The 24,806-nt window shown below is 34.3% G+C and overlaps 4 protein-coding genes across 5 annotated transcripts; 3 read left to right on the forward strand and 1 right to left on the reverse strand.

Annotated features, from left to right (window-relative positions):
• The first annotated feature begins 950 nt into the window (after positions 1-950).
• LOC121783507 (transcription factor SPEECHLESS-like) lies at positions 951-2,470 on the forward strand. The gene is made up of 3 exons (XM_042181601.1): positions 951-1,542; positions 1,638-2,150; positions 2,255-2,470. Exons 1-3 carry the CDS (start codon positions 1,192-1,194, stop codon positions 2,333-2,335), a joined length of 945 nt encoding a protein of 314 aa, XP_042037535.1. The 5' UTR covers positions 951-1,191; the 3' UTR covers positions 2,336-2,470.
• Positions 2,471-5,786: 3,316 nt separating this feature from the next.
• Positions 5,787-8,092, reverse strand: LOC121783508 (probable WRKY transcription factor 41). The gene is made up of 3 exons (XM_042181602.1): positions 7,527-8,092; positions 7,117-7,245; positions 5,787-6,442 (listed from the first exon to the last, which is right to left on the reverse strand). The coding sequence occupies exons 1-3, from the start codon at positions 7,841-7,843 to the stop codon at positions 5,974-5,976; spliced, it is 915 nt and encodes a 304-aa protein (XP_042037536.1). The 5' UTR covers positions 7,844-8,092; the 3' UTR covers positions 5,787-5,973.
• A 7,748-nt stretch (positions 8,093-15,840) lies between these two features.
• On the forward strand, positions 15,841-19,449 carry LOC121783893 (RNA polymerase sigma factor sigE, chloroplastic/mitochondrial-like). The gene is made up of 6 exons (XM_042182076.1): positions 15,841-16,066; positions 16,433-17,173; positions 17,292-17,438; positions 17,900-18,136; positions 18,217-18,480; positions 19,007-19,449. Exons 2-6 carry the CDS (start codon positions 16,484-16,486, stop codon positions 19,205-19,207), a joined length of 1,539 nt encoding a protein of 512 aa, XP_042038010.1. The 5' UTR covers positions 15,841-16,066; positions 16,433-16,483; the 3' UTR covers positions 19,208-19,449.
• Positions 19,450-22,349: 2,900 nt separating this feature from the next.
• On the forward strand, positions 22,350-24,651 carry LOC121783769 (bidirectional sugar transporter SWEET3-like). Of its 2 annotated transcripts, none has more exons than XM_042181945.1 (7): positions 22,350-23,038; positions 23,138-23,174; positions 23,273-23,495; positions 23,616-23,777; positions 23,859-23,978; positions 24,049-24,186; positions 24,462-24,651. In XM_042181945.1, the coding sequence occupies exons 1-7, from the start codon at positions 23,002-23,004 to the stop codon at positions 24,468-24,470; spliced, it is 726 nt and encodes a 241-aa protein (XP_042037879.1). In that variant the 5' UTR covers positions 22,350-23,001; the 3' UTR covers positions 24,471-24,651. The 2 variants fall into 2 exon arrangements, with proteins under 2 accessions (XP_042037879.1, XP_042037878.1); XM_042181944.1 differs by having other exon boundaries at positions 22,353-23,038; positions 24,049-24,315.
• The last annotated feature ends 155 nt before the right edge of the window (positions 24,652-24,806 follow it).

Below are 24,806 nucleotides of genomic sequence, written 5' to 3' on the forward strand. Positions count from 1 at the left end.
ACACCTATCTACTCCCTCCGTCCCGCACTACTCGCACCTTTCCTTTTGAGAACGGAGATTAAGGAATGAGTGATAGACAAAGTCAACAATTACGGTTGTAGGTATAAATTGTTACTAAAAATGGAAAGAGTGCAAATAACTTGGGACGCCCAGTAAGGAAATAAGTGCAAGTAGTGCGGGAAGGAGGGAGTATTATAAACGACTGAAACCCTTAAAATAGATGCCTTAATAAATTTACATCCTTATGAAATCATATTTTTCTCATGATTTATAATATTGATCAGGTGCATCATTTCACACAACACACATATGTTTCACCTATATATTCACGTACTTCAATAATTTTCTTTCTATGTTAATGAATGAAACTTCGTTAAAATAAAACTAATCAGACAATGATGGCCAGTCCCTAGTGATTGCTAGATTGCTGCAGGGGGTTGGTGGATTGGTATTAAATTCCGAGTAGGATAGGGATATGCTAATTTGGGGGAATTTATGCCAAATTAACATTTCATGCTCTCCTAGAATTAACCACTCAAAGAGTCAAAATCTCTCTCACCATTTCTAGTAATAGATGTCAACTAGAAGAATTTACTCCCTAGCTATAGTATAATATTACTTTTATTTTAATAAAAATATTCATTTGACAAATTTAATAATGAAACACAATAGCACATTTAATGTGTGTGTGATCTATATATCTGTCTATAGTAGTATGAGCATATATTACCGTTGAGAAAAGACAATAGAATGGAATAGTACATCCTAGTATTTACCGATAATAGTACATGAACAATTTGTTAAACAAAAATTGAACAACCAAATGTTTTACCCAATGGATGATCCTTTTCTTGCAGAATTAAACTCACAGTTATTCCCAGAATTACCGGACATGCTCATTTATATACCTTCAACTTTCTCTGAGACATGACCAACAACATCCAAAAAGCTCCTCTCTCTCAAAAACAATCATCCCAAAGCAAAAACCAAAGAGCAAACCCACTCTATCTGAATTCAGAAAGGGTTATTGATGGTGATAGTTTAGTCCCTTTCGAATCCGCTCAAAACAATTTTTTTGGGTCCATTCCAATTGATTACCACTCTAGTTTTTCTTCTTCAAATACCCACACACTTTCCTCCTTCAAACCAAGTGTGTTTTTGTCACTACTTTTTTAGGGTTTTTTGTCTGAAATGGGCACTCAAGATCTGTCCGAATTCTTCAAGGAATCTGAGTTGACTGATGACATTTTCAGCATTCTCGAAGCTTCTGATTGCAATAGTCCATCGATGATGCGGTTCGATTTATCAAACGATGAAAGCTTCGAGTTCCCAAAATCACCCTTTCTAGAATCTGAGATGGCCGCCGCCGAAGCTTCCCCCAAATGCAAGAGACAGAAGCTCATGAGCGCCGCCGCGACTTCTGTGGAAGATGGGCAGCCAAGAACTTCGCCTCACATCTCCGTAGAGAGGAATCGAAGAAAGCAAATGAATGAGCATATCTCTGTGCTTCGTTCTTTGATGCCTTGCTTTTATGTCAAAAGAGTATGTGATGCGACCTTTACATTTCTGTTCATTTGCCAATAAAAAAAAAGTATGTTTGTGAAATGTCTTTGATTTAAATCTTTATGTTTATTTAGGGTGACCAAGCATCAATAATAGGTGGAGTTGTGAACTACATCAAAGAGCTACAACAAATTCTACAATCAATGGAAGCCAAGAAGCAAAGGAAGGCCTACGCCGATGTTTTAAGCCCGAGGCCCGGGCCCATTAGCCCGAGGAGGAGCCCGATCCTAATAAGCCCGAGGACTCCCCAACCGAGAAGCCCGTACAAGCGCAGGCTGCACAATCTGCAAACGGGCTTCCTCAACTCCCCTTCCCTGATTCCAAGCCCGGCCGAGCTCTCCCCGTGCAACTCCTCCACCTCCTCCATCAACGACAGCGTGAACGAGCTCGTGGCTAGCTCAAGATCAGCCATGTCTGAGGTGGAGGTGAAGTTCTGCGGCCCGAATCTACTGCTTAAGACGGTGTCGGGCCGAATCCCGGGCCAAGTTGCCAAGATTGTGTCTGCCTTGGAAGACCTTGCACTCGAGATTCTCCAAGTGAATGTCAACAAGCTTGATGAGAAGATGCTCAATTGTTTCACTATTAAGGTAATTACATCATTTAAATTATCATTCATGCAACTTAATTAACTACCTTTTCTCTATTGCTATTTGATATGACACTATTTATGGGTTTGTTGTTGTTTTGATAGATCGGAATTGAATGTCAACTTAGTGCACAAGAATTGGCTGAGCATATTCAACAGACATTCTGCTTTCAAAACCCTAGCTAGCTAGTTTCTTGTCTCCTCCTTAAATTGGAGAATGCGACAATAAATTCGATGAGGAAATTACAGTTTACTTCTTAGTTAACATCTCCATTATTTATTACTACTACTCATTACTTTTAATTGTGCTTTCAACCTTCATTTTAGATCTATTGTTCAGTGTCCAATTAGTCTTCTTTTGCAATTAAATATAAATCAAAATTTCAATTTTCGTTTCTTCCTCTTTCTTATGCAATCTGTAATTTGGTGATAATGGTAATAAATTATGAGATATAAAAAATATGTTAATCGAATTACTTGTCATTGTCATTGGTGCTCAAAGAAGGTACTGATATATGTATAGTTAAAAATAAAAGTTCTCCTTTTTTTAGCCTGTATATGGGAATTTTCAATAAATTTGGGGATTAATTTAGATCTAATGTTACTATACGTGTTTCCTTTTCTTGCATGCATGAGGATGAGGGCGACTTGAAACAATTAGAAAGAGGAAAAAAATCTTTTAATGAAACCCTAGATTTGTTTGCAGGCCCAAACATGGAGATAACGATGTTTCCCTTAAAAATGTTGGTTCCCCCCATTTAATATCAATTCGCAAGCTTCTTTTTTTTTCTTGGATGGAGGGAGATTTGATCATTAGTCTACATCATTTAGTGTAGAAGAAGTCTTCACAACTTAGATGTCTCAAGAAGACTTCAATTTTTAAGTTTCAAAGTTTACTTCAAATTAAAATTAAGTTCGCCAAGTAGATAGGTGCTAGAGATAAGAAAGACCGTTATTGAAATGTCATGCATGTATTTTATCTCACATTAAAAATGAGTAAATTGATGGAAAAACCTACCAAGTTTGGTCAATTTATGGTCCATCACTTCATCATGCCCATTTTTTTAAAAAAGAAAACTTCGAAAAATGACCGATTATACTATAATGTGATATTTGTTTCAATTGTTCCGTGAAAAAATTGTCGTCGTGCTATGTCTGAATTTAACGATGCGCAATGTACATGTGTAACAATTAAAGACGTGGTTGACTTACTTGACTAGATGTATTAAACGACATCATTTAAGTAGCCGAACAATTTGTCCACGTCGTATTTTATGTGTGCCACATCATACATAATTTCCTACAAATCCAAAATTATGAGACAGTTGAGAAAAATGTTGAATTATGATATAATCATTCATTTTAAAAAATTACGGGATTGATCAGAATTGAAAAAACTTAGTGGTTTTTTGGCAAATCGCCCTAAAACATTTATTCAATTTGAGTACTTACATCATTAGGGTAACTATGTAAAATAAAGATTTAAAAGATATTTTCCCTGTATATATTTACTTCTTAAACCAAATTCTCTATATTATGAGACCATATATCATCAAAGGCATTCCACGGCTCATTTAGTCAATTGTTTTCATGCGTTAATATACGATGCATGTAATGATGTAAAATGTACTTGTTTCCTTAATTAGAAGAGAAATTGTAATTAATACGCACAAAAGTATCTAAAGTCGAAGGAAGAATATATACTTGAGCTAAACAAATAACTTGGATGTATAGTTAATTAGAACAAACATAAAAAACAGTTGTATATTATGTTGCTTTCAATGGTCCAACTTCTATTGCTGCCTGTCTCCGGTAGTTACAAAATTAACAATGCATTTAAGGTGGTCTTGGATTTTGGATTTCTTATGTTTTCTTTATGCCAATACGATAAGTCGTTTTCTTTTCATTTCATTTTTCATAAGAAATTGCCGATGTAAATGTTCTTTAATTTAGAAAAAAAAAATGTATGAATCATGTTTAGTATATTACGTACTCCATTATAGTATATGATTACATTACATGGTTATTTATATACTCATGACGTGTATTAGTGTGTTTTTGGAAAAAAAAAATAGTCGTTCAAAAAGTTTGGATTATTTGTTCTTTTTTCATTTAATTAGGTGCAAAGAACATAAATGCACGTTACATCTTTGGATGGTGTGAAGATCCCAAGAGTATTAATGTTGTGAAGGAATTCATACTCATAAATGTCATTTCTGCACTGTCCGTTTTCATCTTTATTTTTGAATATTTGAATGTCAGAGTTTGCCCTCTATATTACCCCTCATTCGCGCTAGCTAGCATATAAATTACCATGAAACTTACCTTGTCCCATCCATCTTCAAATTCCAATAGCTGTTTGAGATAAAATAACCCTACCTCATTCTATAATCTATACATATGAAACCAAAAGTATCCAATCAAATGCCTAAATTGTCCACATTATGAACGAGATCGAGATTTATGTATACCTTATCCGAGCATCATTCGTAATTGCTCGTTAGTTTACACTGTATTTCAATTTCCATGCATGATCTCTCTATCAAGTTTATTTTTTAAAATTGGGTTGGTTTAGTTTAAAGCTTGACCTATATGAATCAAATGATAAGGTGATGATTGGTAGAAAGATATAAAGGAGATGATGATGATGAAGGAAGGAAGAAAAGTAGGAGAGGTAAATAAATGCATAGATGGGCAAGTTGATGTCATATAATGTAGGTAAGTAACATTCATTCAGAACGCACTCACATGCAACATTTATTTAGTTTCACATTAAATTACTACCCACAACCAACACAAGCAACACCTACCTCTCTCTCTACATAATGAAGTTAATTAATTGTACTCTGATCTCACTGAGAATGCTAGAGTGGGAGCAAGCGATGATGATCACACTACATATTAAACACGAATGATATCAATGAATTCTATTTTATAAGTATATTATTAAGTAATACTATTATTATATATGGGTTGGCACGGAGAAGGCGTGTGTATGCATTGAAAGCCCTCTTCTTGAAGCTCCAAGTTGCAGACATTGCTTATTATTAACCACATCATCATCCTCATTTACTTCTCTCTCTCTATCTCTACACTACTACACGTATTAGCTTACTCATATTACTTCATCCGACCCTCGACCCCCTTTAAGTGACATTTTTCTTTTTTTTGAGATGTCCCACTCTAAATGAAACATTTTTTTAAAAAAAATAGTCACTCTCTTCCTTTAATCTTTTTCTACTTAACTCACAAAATAACATTGCATAAAATTTCGTGACGAATAAGAAATGCTCCACTTAAAATGTGGAACAAAGGGGATATTATGTCATTTTGCATGTCTTTTCCAAGTTGATCCTTCATGCTTCTTTTTCGGATTGATTTCTTGCAATTTTGTTATGACTTTTAATTATATACTGGTTCCCAGCTTGTTATAACAAATGTGGGAGATTTGAATAGGAATAGCATTGGTATTTAGTTCACTTTGTTTTTGGGCCTTGACGAAGTGGGTTCCTTAATGGACTTCAAAATCTAGCCCATGTAGACCATTCGTCAAGAAAATTGTAGTAGTAACAGGTATTAACGTTAACAAAACTAAAGCTAAAATAATCTTAGCTTGCTAGAATATGTAGAGACTCTCTTCAACAAAGTATCATGGATTAATGTAAATCATACAAAAATACAAGAAAATGAAACACAAAACTTGATTAGCTTTAACCAGTCAAACTAATCAAATGCTAATAACAAATCTAGGCATAACTAGCTGGCCTTATTTAAATCAACTATCCTCGTACAAAATTAGAAATGAAGGGCATGCATCTATCTTACTATGGATAATGGCCTGGGTTACCAAAGTCGAAACCCGACCCGAACCCAGATGGTCCAAACGGGAAGTCCGTGTCAAGAGTGGCGGAATTGGTCATGGCTGCAAGTTCGGATTCGGGGTGGCCCAAGTTAGGAATTAATTCTCCATAATCACCATTCAAATCATTGGTCGGATTCGGGTAATAATTTCCCAAAAAAACATCATTGTTAATTGGTGTCGATGAAGATAAACTGTTTAGGGGATTGAGGGTTGTTTGGATATTAAAGGGTGGGTTTTTGGTTAATGGATTCGGATCTTCACTTTCTACACCGGGTACGGGTATGGGTGCAGACGGGTTATTAGGGGCACGAGTGCACGTGTGCTTTCTCCTATACGTGATCTCGAAAATTGTCGGATCTTCGTCTGATTTTTGAACTTGCTTTGTAGCCAAACATCCGTGGGCATGTATAGAGGTGCATCTGTAGTACCCTCTGCAATAAAATAAATTAACGATAAAAAAAGATATGGGTTTTGACTTTGTGATAAAACTAAATTATTTTAGTAAAGGATACACTCGCAACTTAATTGTGATAAGATAGATTAATAAATATAGGATTGATTCTTTAAAAAAATAAGATGGCCAAACAAATTCAAATTAATCAATTTATTTTAATAAACACTAAATTAACTTGGATTATTTTATGAACGCATCCTGTCGCTCAACTTGGATTAACACGTACCCTAATAACTCAAATTCTTTTGACTGTTTCTTTTAAGATGAGATAGATATTGAACTTTAATCGATTAATTGATGGAGTTGACTTTTAGGGGGTTCTGTGATACCAAATACTCATACAATTATATTGCTAACATTGCATATTCAAAAAAGGAATGCTACATTCGTCAATACTATAAAGAAATCGCAAAACTTTAAAAAAGAAAAAAAGAAATCGAAAACTAACTGAAAATGACAGCCCCAAGCTACATTTGAATACTATTCATTTACACGCTTCAAGAAAATTCTAAATTAGGGAATTAATGAGATCTTATAGTCTTTCTTCTATAATGATTACCGTTGGAATCTTTTATTTCCAAATTTGAATAACTTGTTACTCTTTTCATGTGAAATAAATTGAACAATTACACATAAGTAATTAATTAAAACCTGGGATGTTTAGCTCCGATGATCTCTTTTTGTCCGTACTTCCTCCAACCATAGCCATCATCCAGTTGTCCTTCAATCCCTACTTCTGGCCCCACTTTCACCTTTTGAGTCCACCTGGCACCCGCCTTTCTGTACACACGAAATAATAATTATTATTATTATAAAAAAAAGCAGTTTAAATTAGTAAGACTCTTTTTCTAATTAATAAATTCGAGTTACGTACTCTGTCAGTGTATGTATCCCACCATGTATATATATTATGATCATCATATATATACTTTCATAATATGAGTAAAGTATAAATTGAGCTTTGTTTTTTATGTTATTTATAAAATTAATAATGTTTAAACGTAACAGAATCAAGCCACATGTATAAAAGAAATAAATAAAGTTAGATTAAACGTCGAAACCTTTTCCTAGAAGCCTGATCCGTGAAATCCTGATCGGAGTCATCACTGAGAGGGCTTCCGGCGACTGGCAAAGGAGACTCCGGCATCGGCTGCAGCAACGGTGGTTCACTACGAGCAGCAGCAGGGTCGTTGCGCGTGAGCATGGAGAGCGCCTGATCGTAGGAATACATTATTCTCTGAAGCAAAAACTCGGGGCTCTCATGTGAAGAAGATGACTGCAAATTGAGATGATTTTGCAGCTGCATCGCCATCTCTTTCCCCTGAGACAGCTCTCTCACCAGACTTCTCAGCTCCGAATCCGATGGAAAATTCTCCATTTCTTAAGGTGTTCAACTTTCCCCTCACCGCCGGAGAAAGGTTTATAAGTAGCTTTGTTTCTGAAATCATGCAACTGAGAAAGGAATGTAAATTTTTTTTTTGTATGATTAACAAATTTATTGATGCTAAAAATATGAAGTGATTTGGAGAGGTGCGAATACACATATATATAATAAATGTAATTGATTGAATGAAGTTAAGAACGATAGGGTTTGGAAAGTTGGAATTAATGGGGAAAAGCGAGGGAAAGAAAAGTAGAGTTTTTGACTGAAGAAATTAATTAGTATTATTAGCAAAATTAAAGGGAGTGTGAATGTTATTTGGGCAGACCGGTCTTCGGTCCTACCAACACGATCAAGTCAATTCTGACCAATTCAAACCCACACTTCCCCACTCACACATACTCAAACAACTTATAATTATTTTAATATTTTGAGGTGAAGTGGCAATGTTATGGAAAGCTCCATTGTTTTCGTTATCAGCGCTTTAGTGTTTACTATTTACTCCAGTCTCCATGCATGAGTCCATGAAAAATAATGAACGAGATCAATTTTAATGCAAAACAAGTAAAGTGGAAGACAGATATAGAGACTAGAGTATAAACTTGATTCAAGTATTATTATTAGTGAAACATTAGATCCAACTACTTAGATATAGAAATTTACAATAAATAGATTTGTACTTAGTACTTTTAAATTTAGTGAATAGACTAAAATGAAAAACACAAATTATTTTTATAGATGGACGGAGTGTCACTCTAATATATAGCTGCCATAAATATCATACTGAAGGATACAAATTCATATTTATTCAAGAGTTTTACCTAACAAAAGTTTCTGTTGTGACATATGTTGGTCCTAATAATAGGTACTAGTATATATAGATAATGCTATTATAATTAGCTAGCAAGAGAATAGCCTATCCACAAATAATGATAAATTAAAAACACAATGAGTAATAATCGCAAACATCTTTCTATTGTCCAAGCTAAGGAGTAGTAAGTTTGTTGATTTTTTCTAAATTCCAAACAAATACAAGTTTATCACTGCCCTTAATTAAAATCAAAGCATACAAAATCAGATAAAACTGCAAAACACTGACCACGGGGAAAAAAATAAGTAACTGAACATTTACAAACAAACCTATTAATCCAAATACCAATTTTAATTATGTCAAACCAATCACTAAACTAATTATATTTACCATATTTATTCCACTGGGTTTCTCTTCTAAGAGCATCCACAGCGGCGAGCAATTGCTCGTCCGTCCGTCCGTGCCAACGGCGCGGCACCGCTGTCCGCCGCTGGCACGGCACTGCTCGATGCATCGAGCACGTCTGTGCCAGCGAGCAGGAGTCGTGGCGCGTTCTGATTGGCCAACGGCATATCCATTGGAAAATCATTTTTTTTTAAAATAAAAAATAATACCAAAAAAAATCACAATCCCAAAAAAATGGTTGTTTTTTGCCCGTTTTTCTATATTTTTTGAATTTTTTTTTATTTTTTTCCCCAAAATCATCTATAAATACACACATTCATCATTCATTTTTCACATCAAATCATCTCTCATTCATATTTTTCATACAACTTATCTACATCTTCATCTCTCACTCAAAACCTCAAATGGATTTCACTCATCTCATTGCGGAAGCGGAGCGCGAAGAACAAGAATACTACGAACAACATCGTGCTGCTAATGAAGTATATGTCGCAGCGAATACCCTCATCCCTCCTCCTCAACCAACTAGATCAACTCGCCGCTACATCCATCGTGACCGGGAGGGAGCCCACGAAAGGCTCGTTGCTGACTATTTTTCCGACTAGCTGCGGTTTCCGGAAGATTACTTTAGGCGTCGTTTTCACATGTCAAAGCGCTTATTCATGCGTATTGTCAACACATTATCCGCCTGTGTTGAATACTTCCAAACAGGTCCAGATGCAGCCGGTCGGCAAAGTCTCTCGACGTTGCAGAAGTGTAAGTGTGCCATCCGACAACTCGCTACTGGGCAAACGGCCGACCTCTTCGACGAGTATTTGCATGTCAGTGAGTCCACTGGAATCCTTTGTCTTAAAAATTTTTGCGAGGGCGTTCGTTCAGCTTTCGGTGATGAATTCCATTGGGCACCCACCACCGATGATTGCCAACGGTTGCTTCGTCTTTACGAAACAGTCCATGGCTTTCCCGGTATGCTTGGCAGCATTGACTGCATGCATTGGAGGTGGAAGAATTGCCCGACTGCTTGGAGGGGGCAACACTTAAGCGGCCACAAAGGTGGCGGCCCAACACTTATCCTTGAAGCGGTCGCCGACTACCTCCTATGGATTTGGCTGAATTTTCTCAGTCTATAAGCACGTACAATTACAAGTGTAGCTTGCGTGCCGGCACTTGCATGCAAGTTATGGAAATTGACGAGACACGAGACAATTGATTAATGACTAAACATAAGGGGGATTGACATGTTTCTAGATAAATGACTAAAGTCCAGACAATCAAATTTTTTTTGTCAAATTTTGATTCCAATATCAGTTTTACAATCCAATGGGGAGCACTAAATTATTGATTTATTTGATTTTGCAACCAATTAAGGTTTTCACGAGTTACTTACGTGACACTATCGGACGTCAACCAAAACAACGTGTCGACATCACATTGTAAGTAGTGAAACAACGTCGTATTATATTAAACTAAATAATTTCATGTGTTGTAACTACCTTACATCTCGTTTCTTATTTTTGGTTTCTTGTTTTCTCCCTTTCATTTCATTCTTTCTTAAAATAAACCATAATTTAAAAAATGAAATTGTTTAATTTAGTATAATGCGAAATCCCTTCGTTGTCTACAATGTGATGTCGTTTTGATTGATGTCTGATAACGCCATATCAGTAAGAGCATCTGCAACGGTGAGCAAAAGCTCACCATCCGTCCTTGCCGCTGGCAAGGACACGCTTGTCCTCCGCTGCGCCTTGCCGCTGGCACGGACGTGCTCTATGCATAGAGCACGTCCGTGCCAGCGAGCAGGGTGACGTGGTGTGTTTCTAATGGCCGTTGGCATTTTCTTTTTTTATAAAAAAAATAATAATAACAAAAATAAAAAAAATATTTTCAGATTCCCAAAAATATAGCAGTTTTATTACTGTTTTTTCAAAATATTTTTGAATTTTTTTAAAAAAATTTAATCCCAAAACCATCTATAAATACACACATTCATCATCCATTTGGATGAAATTCGGTCACTTATGAATTTAATTATGTAATTTTTAATTTTTAGGATTTTAATTATGTAATTTTTATTTTATTTATAATTTGTAATATTATTTCGATTTTTTAATGAATTTTAATATTATGGAAATGTTTTTATTTAAATTGAATAATAGAATGGTGGGACCCTTGTGCTCGTCCTTGCGGAAGAGCACGACTGTGGGTGTTGTGCTCTTGCCTAAGAACAGGCAGAAAAAGTGGGGGCGGGCCCACAACCGTGCTCGTTGGCAAGAGCACGGTTGTGGGTAAGTCAACAAAGCACGTGTAACACCCCCTACCCGATCAGCGAACGGTCGAATAGGAAATGTCACAATTACGGTGCCATAAATTATGTTCAATTAAAAACCAAACTTAATTCATTAACCTATCAGCAAAAGTTCCAACACTATTTACAAACACGGATATATTAAAAGTAAATTGGTAGATCATGGAATTACTTTCATCTAGGATATTAGATGAGGATAAAAGGGGAGAGTTTAGCTTATAGTAATATTATTTCTCGAAAAATTAATTTGTGTTATAATTCTATGAGGTAGCTACACCCAAATGTTAGCAAATGAAAGGAAAAAGGATCGGCGAAAGAAGAAATGTCGAATGGAAAGGTTTGGAAATAACGTCATCCAGGTAGCATGCTCAACACTTAAATGGCCTAATTCTCTTACGTGTTTTTCCGTGATTATTACGTGACTTATTGTCTAAATAATTTATGATTAATTATGTGATAAAACATTCATGAAGTAAAATATAAGAATATGATGGATTGTTGATTGATTTGATAATGAAGTATGTGAAAAGAGTATACGTTGAGGAGATGGAAATAAATGTGATAAAATGTGATGATGTTTGATCTATCTATCTGTGATGAGGTCTGATTTGTCTGTCTGTGTTGATGTATTATTATTTTAGTAGATTATGAGTAATTATGTGATAAAAGACTTATGAAGTAAAACACGAGAATATGATGAATTATTGAATGATTTGGTAATGAAGTATGAAAATGGAAGAATATGATTGTGACTGTAAAGACGGTGAGATGTATACAAATAAGAATTACATGTGAAATATGTCTGATCGATCTGTGATGACGTCTAATCTGTCTGTATGGATTTGATATGTTGGAAATCGTTAATGATAAAGTATACTTGTATGTGCTTATGCCCCGTGCTTGAGTATGTTCTGTGGTACAATTGGCATGCCATAGGACAGCAGCGCTGCATTATCTGTGATCTCTCATCTTCTGGATAACCGAAGCGAGGATCGCCTGTTATCTGATCTGTCTGATCTGCACCCTATGGGTGGTCTGTTCCCGGGATTATCTGTCTGCATCCAAATGGATGGTCTGATTATCTGTCTGCACCCTAATTGGGTGGTCTGTGCGGAGTCCTCTCGAGGACAAAATCCGCGTCTGTATCTGATTCTGATTCTGATCTGGTCCGCGTACCCTAGTATGTCACTAAGCACATTAAGGGGCCATGTGTGAAATTATGTGATAATGTCGATCGAAATATTCGTGATGATATATGTGACAATGTGTATGACAACATATGAGTTATAATATGAGATTATGTGAAACATCTGTTAAAATTTGATATGATAATATCTTATACGTGAAAATGGATTATGTTACATGGTTCTGTTGAGTTTTGTCATAAATATTGAAAATTTGAGACTTGCAGATGTAGTTTATGACATATGTGAAGTTTTGTATTATTATACCCCTCTGATGACATAGTTTGGAAATTTGAAGTCGTAGACGAAGATTTGACTACCGGTACGGGTATGTTGATACGTATGATGACGTATGTGATTTGTCTATGTTAATGTATGGATATAATTTGGAATATTAGATGCTTCATATGAATGCTGATGACTGTTGATAAATTCTGGGTTTGATATTGCCTATTGTTGGGTTCTAGGTATGTGTTGGTTATAGAGGAGACGCTGCCCAATATATGTTAGAAATTAATAAGACAATAATAATATGATATATGCGGTAATGGTTGGTAAATAAAATAATAAGAATTTAAAAAATTTAAGTTGTATGATTATTGTTGTTAGAGAATTGTGGTTGAAGTGTTGAGTGTGCTACATGTTAATTGGATCGGGGATTTCTTTGGATATTTCTTTCGTTTCTTCGCCAGCACTGCATCCACGGTGGGTCACTGATCACTGCTTACGGCGTTTGTGTCCATTTCTGTTAGATGTGGCATGTATAGTATTTGAACATTTGCAATAGCTTCCGCTGTGTTTGTAAATAGTGTTGGAACTTTTGCTGATAGGTTAATGAATTAAGTTTGGTTTTTAATTGACCATAATTTATGGCACCGTAATTGTGACATTTCCTATTCGACCGTTCGCCGATCGTGCAGGGGGTGTTACAGCATGTCAATGTTGAAATGTTGATGGGTTGCAACATCATAACAAATCAATAGTTTAGTTGTAAAATTAGATCAATTAAATTAATAACTTAATAATTTAAAAGAACAAAAATAAGTCAATAATTGAATAATTTACGGGAAGATTTTACAACTAATATGAATAATCATAATTTCATGAAAGGTAAGAATTTTAGAGGCAAGTGGTGATTTTTAGATTTTTCTTACAATTAAATATAGTGCATTCCGTTGATATTGGTTATGATGATTGATGGTCAGTACTATTTTTTCTATAGTTTGACCGCATAATTAAAACTACTTTTCATCATTTATTAGTTGAACAAAAATACAACGTTCACCAAAAATATACAACCAAACTATGCACTGTCATTTTGTGAACATCTTGAATTAAATGATTGATTGTACGCATGAAAATCCTGTATTAATATATAGTATCTTTCAAGTAATTAATAGTGGGTCTGGTGTTAAATGGTGCTAATTTGTCTTTATTTTGCGGAAGAAATAACGTTGACCGCAACGTGTAATTAACATAAATCAAAGCTGTGAAGTCAGAAATCAAATTCAAAGATACGATTCTATATTTCAATAGAAAGAAGAAGGAATCTTCAAACCTCGTTACGCGTCGCGGACCCCCTCACCTCACGCCATCTTTGATCTTCCCATTTTATTGCATACTACTAATTTATTTTTTATTTTTTTTTACTTCGTTGGATTTGAGATGCATGAATTTGCACTATAACTTTTATTCAGAGTTATTACATAAGATCGGCCATATTAAATTTTTAAAAATAGGCACATCAGTATATCATAATAATTTACTCATATTCTAGCTAAATTTAAATATGAAGAGAAACATATTATTAATGAAGATGAAAATATTAATTAATTATCCTTTTGGTATCAAAAGAACTTAATTTGAACCCTTACTAGAATCATTACGTTTTATTAATTTTTGAATTGATTAAAAACAAAAGAAAATTAGAAAATAATAGTAATAAAAAAACAAAAATTAGTGTTTTTGGGTTCACACAAATACCAAATTCTATGACTACAATATTCTTCCCAATCTCTCTTTTATCTTTCTGGCGAACAACAACGAATAATGTTAGCAATTGCTGATACAGAACAACGGTGATGGTTAGCAACTGCAATTAAATTAAGGTTTGAAATTAAGTTTTTCGTAATTATAAAACATAAATATTTATATTTGCACTGAACAATTTGCATGTTGCAAACCAATATTCGAGAATTCACATAAAATAATGTTTGTTTGCCTTTACACGAATTTCGCAAATTTTAAATTCCTATAACTGTTTAAATTACGTATTACGAAGTGACAATTTCGCGAAATTAGTTTAAATATTGTAACAGCAATTATACTTGTTTTTTATTAGTAGAGGCAAAAAATATCAATTTAGTTAGTATTTTTCATGCATTATTTGATTTAGCAAATTTCTTTTTGCTATATTTGATGGTTTAGTTTGCCTCATTAACTCATTATTTATGTACAAAGTTATACTAATAATAATTGAAAAGAATTGGGAGTGTACCTAACTACGACAAACTTGGACGTATGACTATAGGTCTATCTAGCCTCATTTTAAAAGTACAAAATTGTGCTTCACTTTTAGTTATTTATTATAGCAGTTTTTGTACGCTTATATACCACATGATGTATATGCTTTAATAATTATTGTTATAGCTGTTGCCTCATGAAGGTTTAGTTTAGTTAATTTTAATCCTCAAGTAATATGCACAAGATCATAACTCTTAAAAAAATTACTAGTTCCAGCTATTCAATTCTTCTCATCAATTCGAACACGAAGCATTTTCCTATTATAAAGAGATTTCCTAAATTTAAACAACATTTGTGATTGTGACGTGACATAAATAAGAGCCACAAAGCAAGAAGAACATATAATTCTTTTTATAATTGTAATTACAGCATCTGTGAAAAATAGTCTTCATCATGTATTATAAGAATTTTAATTTAAAGTGTTAAAATGAAAAAGTAGATAAAGTAAAAAACAAAGATTAAAAATAATTATAATGAATAATGGATTAAAATGGACAATTATAATTTTTATATGTGGATGGTACAATAAGCTTTTTGTTTGAAGCTTCGTAGCCAATAGAAATCAAACAAAACCTAATGTTACTTAAAAAAGCAAAGTAAAATAAAATGTTTCGGGAAACAGAAGTATGGATGTAAATCAAGCAACGTTTGAGTTCTTTAACTTACCACGTGTTCTACAAATATCCACAAAATACTAAAAAATATTATTTTTGCCACGTCATTAATTAAATTGTATCCGGCCACGTCACACAAACATTCTCTTCAGTCAACATGGATAACAGATCGGCCGTCGATGATTCGTCTCTGCGTTCGCTGCCGTAGATATTTGTAGCAGAAAAGCTTGTGGACGCCAAAATTCGACGACTATTTACTTTTAAAATTCGGTGAATCCGACTTCCTGCTTCACTGCATTTTAGATTCTACATCTTCCTACCATTTTTGCCAAATAATTGTGTTCGCAGCATCATCGAATTCTTTATCCATTTGCTCAGGTACTGTTTACGCATTAATATTTTGTAAATTTTCCATATAATTCGAGTTTATTGTTTGTTTTCTTTTTAATGTGTACGGTATGTACTTAGCATTCAATTTAATTGGGTTTTTATGTGCAATCATTATCATTTAGCGATTTGATATGGTGTATAGGTGGTTTTATTCGAGATTTAGTTTGAAATTTTAATTTTGATTGAGTCAATATGGCTATTGCTAACAGCAGTTGCAGAGGTATGCAGTTTAATAATTGGTGGTGATAATTGGAGCACATGATCTCTATCAAGTTTTTTTAGTAGTTTTATGCATTTATGAGTGTTTATTAGCTGAAAACTGTGATTGATGTATTGTTGGTTTGGGTATAGCAGGATTTGAGAATTGAGGGCATTCCTATTTCGTTTGGATCACACAGCTTTGGCATGGGAGTCGTGACTGTTTCTAGTTCTTCAGGACGAATTCCATTGGGAGTGAAAGCCAGAAATTTGACTCGTGCATCCTCATTGAAGAGGCTAGTAGTGTTGTCTTTCAAATCCAATGAAAGTAAACCTGTATCCTTGGTTGCTAAACGAGAATCTCTAGCTTTACCCTTGGAGACGAATAAAGATACTAGGAAGATATCAAGGAAGGCGAAGAAGCGGCCTGAACGAGTAAAAGCAGTCGCCTCTCCAAGTATATTGGAGTTGGATTACGGCGAAGCAGGTGCGATACTTGAAAAATTATACAAGCGAAGTCCTGGTACAGATGTATCCGATGAGGAGATCAAAATAGGAAGGGGGAAGAGACGGCGGCCTCTTAGGAAGAAGAGTGTGGAAACTGAGGAGGCAGAGAAGGAAAGGGATGTGAGTGTGGTGAGGAGCCAGAAAAAGGGGAAAAGATTGAATCTCGAGAAGAGAATTTCTATGAGAATGAAGAAAGAAGATGAATTTGTTGCATTAGCCCAAAATAAGAAACACAGAAAGAATGATGAAGATGAGAAGATTGATAGGCTTGTTAGGGAGTATACTTCTTCGACAGATTTGGTCAGCTTAGATTGGAAGAAAATGAAGATTCCGCCTGTTCTTCTTTCATCTGAGCATGCCTGGCTTTTCAAATTGATGCAACCTATGAAGGTAAGAATGTTAGCCTTCAATGGAAAGTGTATGCTAAAAAACAAAGAAAGCAAAACCTGATTTGTGTACTTCCATTGCTATGGTTTTTGCTTTCTAAGTTTGGATTTCTGTCTTTCAGGAAATCCTCAAAGTTAAGGAAACCTTAAAAAGTGATTTAGGAAGAGATCTAACTGATGATGAAGTAGCAAAGAAGATAAATATGGATGTATTTCAGCTGCGGAAACAGTTAGAAGTTGGTCGAGCTGCCAGAAATAAGTTGATCAAGGTAATTTAGTTTTGAATGGACTGTAAATATGCTAACTCCCATTTCAGTTAGTTTTCAGCCTGGAGTGTATATTGAGGTTGCAGTCTCTATTTGTTCGTGGTAGGTTTCCAACTGGTAGATGTTAGAGTAGATTCAGTGTGTTGCAACTATGATCAACTTACGCCTTAAATGTTGTGTAACTATAGCATTAGGAACACCGGACATGATAAGACAAAACTTGCATAAACTAAGGTTTTATTTAGGCTTTAATAGATTGGATAAGTTGTATTAGTTCACTTTTTGGTCGGCTCTAGGCATAGGCCCTAGGCATATGCAGATTCTCAAATTAGCTTTGAGAAAGCATCAAGTATGTTTGACAAGACAACTTTCTAATGCTCTCTAGGTCCAGTGAGTTTAAATTCAAAAGTTGCATGGTAACCATTGAAACATATCTGAAGCCACCGTGGATATATTGGTTGCAGCACAACCTGCGGCTTGTTCTATTTGTCATGAATAAGTATTTTCAAGACTTTGCTAATGGCCCAAGATTCCAAGATCTCTGTCAAGCTGGGGTGAAGGGTCTTATGACTGGTATTGATCGCTTTGAACCAAGAAGGAAGTTCCGACTCTCAACATATGGCCTCTTCTGGATCAGGCATGCCATTGTTCGCTCATTGACACTGTCAAGCTTCACAAAGGTCTCCTTTGGCCTTGACTCGGTAAGTCTTTCTACATGTACTACTCTTTAGAAATGCTTCTGTAGAACACATATCATAAACTGAACTGTTTTCTAATTTAGGTCAGAGTAGAAATCCAGAGGGCCAAGCAGGATCTGCATTTTGAGCTTCAGAGGATACCAACTGTTGAAGAGATTACAAAACGTGTTGGAATCTCCCCTGAAAGATACCATGAAGTGATGAGGGCATCGAAGCCTATTGCTTCTCTCCATGCACGTCATGAAGTAACCAATGAGGAGTTCATCAATGCCATTACTGATGTTGATGGTGTTGAAGGAGATAGTAGGAGACAACCAGCACTTCTCAGACTTGCTCTTGATGATGTGGTAATTTTTTAGCCTTAATTCTCAACCAACATAGAATTACTCTGACTTCACAAAATTGATAGTTGGTTTAGATTTCTAATTAGTACTACTTTCTGTTTTTCATATCTCTGTCACTTTATGTCAAGGAAAGTTTTTTTCTTATCAGAATAGGATGCATAAAACGTGGAGTATTACCTTTGTTAACAAGGATGCTGGTTCTCTCTACTTGTCCTAAAATTCTTATTCAAAATTTATATTCTCACATAAATTCTTCTGTCCAACTTGCTCATTGAAAAAACCTATGCCTGCTTTCAACTCGGTATGTCAAGTTGTAAGAGATTAGAGTGTCTCTCAACAAGAAATCATGTATACGTACGCTACAGAGTTTATACTGGTCATAAATTTTGCTTAATATATCTTGTAGCAACACCACATATATAAATCCCCATCGTCAATATGCATTCATTATTTACCGCAGCATCTGCCAGTTTTATTTATCACTTGATCAAGAAATGACTAAAGCCTCATTCTGTTTGGTTTTCGACAGCTTGATTCTCTGAAGCCCAAGGAGAGTTTGGTGATGAGGCAGAGATACGGGCTCGATGGGAAAAGAGATAGAACACTTGGAGAAATTGCTGGGAATTTGAACATTTCAAGAGAGATGGTTCGGAAGCATGAAGTGAAGGCTCTGATGAAGCTCAAGCATCCAGCTCGAGTCGATTACCTCCGCCGCTACATTTACAAATGAACCACTATAATGTGTGAATGCTTCTCTATATACAAAATCGCATGTATTATACTTTGAAATTGCATAAAATTAATGTATAGTCGTTATTTCTTGCGAGCACCGGTCTGCTGATATATCAACGTTGTGCAGTGCTGTTGTAAAGGGCCATGAAGAAGGCATATACCTGGTGATAGCATAAATTTTCCAATAAATGCTAGAATGTAATTGATACTTTTGCATATGAATACATGTATTTACTTCTAGACCTTGTTACCTAAATTTTGTAGGGTTTCTCCTACCCTAACACTTGTCTTGAAGTTAGTTCATTGTAACTTCACAAAATAAAAATACTTAGTTAAAAAGAATTACCTAACATTTTTTCTAGAAAAAAAGTGCAACAACATAAGAGTAAAAAATTAATAAATTCTAATGATTGGTTTTTTAGTGGATGTAATACTTTGACAAATCTGACGTGGCAAATATATTTAGTGTATTTGGGAGTATTTAAGGTTCAGACAAATAGCAAACTCCACTTAGCATCAGGGGAACGGGTCCTCTGCTGTTTAAAAAAACACAGCACAATATGTTGTGCATTAAACGCAGAGGAAATGGAATGAAACGTAGACATACATGTTATTTTCATTTTCAACCCCTTTTCCCTTTCATTACAAATTGCATTCCAACCCCCAATTGTAATATTTTAATAAAAGTAATATTTTAATAAAAGTTTATTTCAATTTTTTATAATTAATTACTAAAAACTGGTTTGTTTTATTTATATATTTATAAAAATATGTTATATTGTAATAACACAAAGTATATCATAAAAATACGTACTATTATCATATAGAAATATTATTCTAGTATATGTGAAGAATTATTATTCAACATGATAATCAACAATTAAAATTTCTGTTAAGTACAAATCTATAAATCAAGTTGATTTTATTTTTTAGAAAATTAAAATAAGATTATTTTGCTTGATGAATTATTAAAAGGTGTAAATAACTAAATTATACTGATAAAATTTAACTAAAAATCTATTATTTCATCTTCTTAAGATGTTAATTGATTCACCAGAATCCTATTATACTAGTCTATTTTTCGCGTAGAAGTCATTGTATTCTAATTTGTAAAAATCAACTTGACATATAAATATTAGTACTAAGATAAATATTTAATATTATTGATATGCTGAATATTATTTTTTAAACTTATACGAGAATATTTTTTCTTTTGTTGTGCTTCTTTTATGGTACTCCAGTATATATTTATTCTATATTACAATAACACTTAGTTTTAATAATTACACCTATTCCATGCTATAAAACTAAGTACATAGTACTCTTATATCTAAAATATTACTCCCTTCGTCCTAAAGAAGATGACCCCTTCCTTGGGCGGCACGGGATTTTATGCAGTTTTATTTTGTGTGTTAGGTGGATAGATTAAAGTAAAAGATATGGAATAAAGTAGAGATAAAAGTGTTTCTATTTTTAATAATGAGTCATTTTGGTTGGGACAGACCAAAAAGAAAAGTGGGTCATCTTCGGTAGGACGGAGGGAGTATTATAAAATAAATATTCCCTCCGTCCCAAGATATTAGACTCGTATACCACTTTGGGGTGTCCCAACATACTTGAGTCATTTCTATTTATGGTCAAAATTTACTTTATTACCAACTCCATTTATACCACTAAACAACACCTCCTAAATTCTTGTGCCAAAAAAAATTGAGTCTAACTGTCTAATATCTGGGGACGGAGGGAGTATTGAATAAAGAAGTATTAAGTAAAAATTACTAGTAAAAATTATTTGTATAATATATTTTATATATTACTACTACAACATATTTTATAATATATCAATAAAACAAATCAATTTTTAGTAATTAGTGATAAAAAAAATTAAAACCAACTTTTGTAGAAAATGATACGTGTATTATGCGGAGTATGAAAGATGAAGTGACTCTGTAACCTATGTATGGTGGGTCATGGGGTTGGAATGCAATTTGTACTTAATTTTTACCTAAAGCATAATAAAAGGAAAAAGGGGTTGGTTATATGTCTGCGTTTCATTCCATTTCCTCTGCGTTTAATGCACAACATATTGTGCTGTGATTTTTTAAACAGCAGAGGATCCATTCCCTAGCATCAGTGGCAAATATATTTAGTAAAAATAATACGCAGCAAAACACCAAATAGAAAGTGTATTTTATTACTACTATTTAATAATCCATAGATTAGGGAATAAAATCGAATGGATACCAACAGAACACTTGCATAGTAAATAGGATGTGGTTGAGAATTGATCGCAAAGTCCACTAAATAAAACGTATCTACCTTTTTAATAATGTGTTATCCTAAAATAATAGAAATTAGTTTGCACACATTATAATGGTCTTCGAACGTCATTTGATATTATCATTTTTTATAAAAGGATCATATATCCGTTTAAAAAGAAATAAAAGCATAAAAGAACATCGATCGTCCATACATAAATATCAACATTATTTATTTTATTTTACACATTTAGTTAAACTCTAATACCGAAAAGCTTAGTATTATTAGCATCATTAATTTTTATATAAACAAATAATAGAAAAAAAATCAAGTTTTTATGTTATTTAAATGCAAAATTAATAACGACAAAGGACTTTTAACTTAACATGAAGAAATACGACTCCAAGTAACATTTGACTGATGATTTGATCTCCTTTAAAATTGTTCAAACCGAATGCAAAAGTAAGTAAACTACTAGTTTAATTAATAGAATAAACATAGGAGATAAGCATATTCTAGAGCATCACTAATTGAGTATAATATACTATTAAATACAATACTAATAACAATAAAAAGTTTAAACATACATAACGTGCCCATTGCAAGCATCAGCATATACCCAACATTCTGTAGCAAATAGTCTAAAGATAACGTTTTTGAACCATTGATTGATGAAACATATAACTGGAACCAAATTCTTGTGTATCCCAAGTGTGTTAAATATCGATCAATATTATGCAAAACATCAGCAAAAACATGTTTATTAGGATAATAAGGTGGAAAAAATAACATTCACATGGAATGTTTAGTGGATAAGAGAAACAATGGAAGACAGCAAAAAGGAAATGTGATCTCACCATCATAAACTATACTGAGAAAGTTGCATGCATAAGAGATTTGACTGACAACCATTTCTCCAAAAGTATAATCTTCCTAGTAATTTGATTAGCAGAAAAACTTTGAATTAATATGTAAAAAGTAATGTTGATACCAAATGCTCTAACACTACTGTTACAACATTGGTTATGAATGAGCATAAAGCAGACAAAATGAACTCATGCCATTTTATTTGGTTATTTGGTTTCACTATTAAGAGAAAGATTTAGAAACTGGAATTAAATGGATTACATCAATTGTTATAAGTGGACAGTGGAAGTCTTGTAACATCTTCCACTTGCGAGAGAACCAGACTGCCATGCAACTTATTCTTTTATGCATCTTCCTGGTTTAGTCTCTTTCCTTTCTTAAAATTATTATTAAGAGAGTACTAAAATTATTTTGAAACAACAAAATCAAGGAAATACAATTCTTTCATCATGCAAGCACCCATATATTTTTATTTATTTTTTCTCATCACTTAGGTAAGGATTATTCTACTCGCTCCACAAGTCTGCTCTACTCTTATTCCTACAATTGTATGCATGTTATTCTTCTTTCCTCCTTGCACTATATATACCTCTCTTAGGATTATAAGCAGCTATAGAAAAAACAACAATCAGCAATAGCATTTCATAACTCGGACACTCAAACCGTATGGAAGAGAAACTTCGTATAGCAGTAGGCATTTTGGGTAACGTTTTCTTCCCCGACTCTTCAACCTTCTCATTATTAGTATAAGTGAAATTTGTTGTAGCATTGAGTTTTAAGCATCTTTTGATTTTTCTTGCAGGGAATGCAGCCAGCCTCTTACTCTATGCTGCACCAATGTAACTACTCACAACTTATGATAATCCAAAATATTTATAAAACTGTATATACGCAACAATGTTATGTTCTGGTCTTGATCTACGTCTAAAATTTTCAGATTCACTTTCTCAAAGGTGATAAGGAAAAAGAGCACCGAAGAGTATTCATGCGTGCCATATATCATGGCCCTATTGAACTGCTTCCTCTACACTTGGTATGGTTTGCCAGTAGTAAGTTACAAGTGGGAAAACTTTCCTGTGGTCACAATCAATGGATTAGGGATATTTCTGGAGCTATCTTTCATACTCATATATTTCTACTATGCTTCAACAGATGGAAAGGCAAGTTATCTTGCATATAGCAAGCATAAAATTACAGTTAGCTACGAGTGAAAAAAAATTCTTGCATGGCAGGAAGCGAAAAGACGAGCATTATTAATTATAGCTTTAACGAAATTGCAGAAAAAGGTGGCCATGATGACTCTACCTGTTCTCCTGCTGTCCTGTTCAGTAGTACTAATATCAACATTTGTATTCCATGATCACCATCATCGCAAGGCGTTTGTTGGAAGTGTAGGACTGGTAGCATCGGTAGCAATGTATGGTTCTCCACTTGTGGTTGTGGTGAGTACTTTGTCGACGGGAAAATTCATTTTCTCATTGGAAGATATATATTTTCTGATATAGTTGTTCTAATTATGTCAGAGAAAAGTGATGCAGACGAAGAGCGTGGAATTCATGCCATTCTACCTGTCGCTTTTCTCATTTCTAGCAAGTTCGCTTTGGATGGCATATGGACTATTGAGCCACGATCTTTTTCTTGCGGTTAGTGTGATTGTAAGGTCTCTTCGTAAGGAAAACGACTCACGTAAATAACAAACTCTTGTATCTACAGTCTCCAAATTTGGTGGGTAGCCCACTAGGCATCCTGCAGCTCTTCCTGTACTGCATATACAGGAATAGGGGAAGTGAGAAACAACCTCAGAAATGGGATCTCGAAACTTGTTGCGAGAAATCAGAGCAACATGTACAGGTGAAAGAGGAAAAACCAATTATTCAGTATCTAAAGGTGAAGGACGAAAAAGATGATGAGAAAGCAAATCAGAATTTGCAGCTGGTGGTTGCTGATGAAACAAATGGGAAAAACTGAACAACTTTCCAAGTTAGTTTTTATCACTTAATGAACAGAGGATTCCCATTTTTCCTATCTGATAATCAATAAATCTCTCACCAAACTTACACACAGCAATTTTTTTCTGGAGATATTTTCAGCTAGTTCCTGACTTCTCTGATTCCTTTTTTTGACAGGGGAACTAGTTGATGTACGTGTGAATAAATGCCAGAAAGCAGAGAAATAGACAGATGCAGAATCATTTGGCCACACCTCACAAAAGGAATGAGGACAAATTTGCAGCATGCTAGAGTAGAGAAACTACTACTATAACTATAAATGAAAGTGTACACAACAGTTGATATGCAAAATAAAAGTTGTTCATCATTCTGTATAAAACCTGCATCCTTTTCAACCTCTCGAGAAATCACCTGATAGCAGGCTCCATGGTGACCTGAAAGAATAAGAATGAAGTATAAGTAAATCACCTGATAATACAATCCTCAATTTGGCTAAAAGTTAAAGTTATAGCTCAAACATTC

The sequence above is a fragment of the Salvia splendens genome, chromosome 21 (assembly GCF_004379255.2).
Source record: "Salvia splendens isolate huo1 chromosome 21, SspV2, whole genome shotgun sequence".
Classification (NCBI taxonomy): Eukaryota; Viridiplantae; Streptophyta; class Magnoliopsida; order Lamiales; family Lamiaceae; genus Salvia; species Salvia splendens.

Coding starts and splice junctions, on each gene's coding strand:
- LOC121783507 (XM_042181601.1), top strand. CDS start 1,192: ATGGGCACTCAAGATCTGTCCGAATTCTTCAAGGAATCTGAGTTGACT. Junction 1,543..1,637: donor CTTGCTTTTATGTCAAAAGA/GTATGTGATGCG, acceptor ATGTTTATTTAG/GGTGACCAAGCATCAATAAT. Junction 2,151..2,254: donor TCAATTGTTTCACTATTAAG/GTAATTACATCA, acceptor TTGTTTTGATAG/ATCGGAATTGAATGTCAACT.
- LOC121783508 (XM_042181602.1), bottom strand. CDS start 7,843: ATGGAGAATTTTCCATCGGATTCGGAGCTGAGAAGTCTGGTGAGAGAG. Junction 7,246..7,526: donor GATCAGGCTTCTAGGAAAAG/GTTTCGACGTTT, acceptor TCGTGTGTACAG/AAAGGCGGGTGCCAGGTGGA. Junction 6,443..7,116: donor ATCGGAGCTAAACATCCCAG/GTTTTAATTAAT, acceptor ATTTTATTGCAG/AGGGTACTACAGATGCACCT.
- LOC121783893 (XM_042182076.1), top strand. CDS start 16,484: ATGGGAGTCGTGACTGTTTCTAGTTCTTCAGGACGAATTCCATTGGGA. Junction 17,439..17,899: donor CCAGAAATAAGTTGATCAAG/GTAATTTAGTTT, acceptor TATTGGTTGCAG/CACAACCTGCGGCTTGTTCT. Junction 18,137..18,216: donor TCTCCTTTGGCCTTGACTCG/GTAAGTCTTTCT, acceptor TTTCTAATTTAG/GTCAGAGTAGAAATCCAGAG.
- LOC121783769 (XM_042181944.1), top strand. CDS start 23,002: ATGGAAGAGAAACTTCGTATAGCAGTAGGCATTTTGG. Junction 23,039..23,137: donor TATAGCAGTAGGCATTTTGG/GTAACGTTTTCT, acceptor TTTTTCTTGCAG/GGAATGCAGCCAGCCTCTTA. Junction 23,979..24,048: donor GCCACGATCTTTTTCTTGCG/GTTAGTGTGATT, acceptor TTGTATCTACAG/TCTCCAAATTTGGTGGGTAG.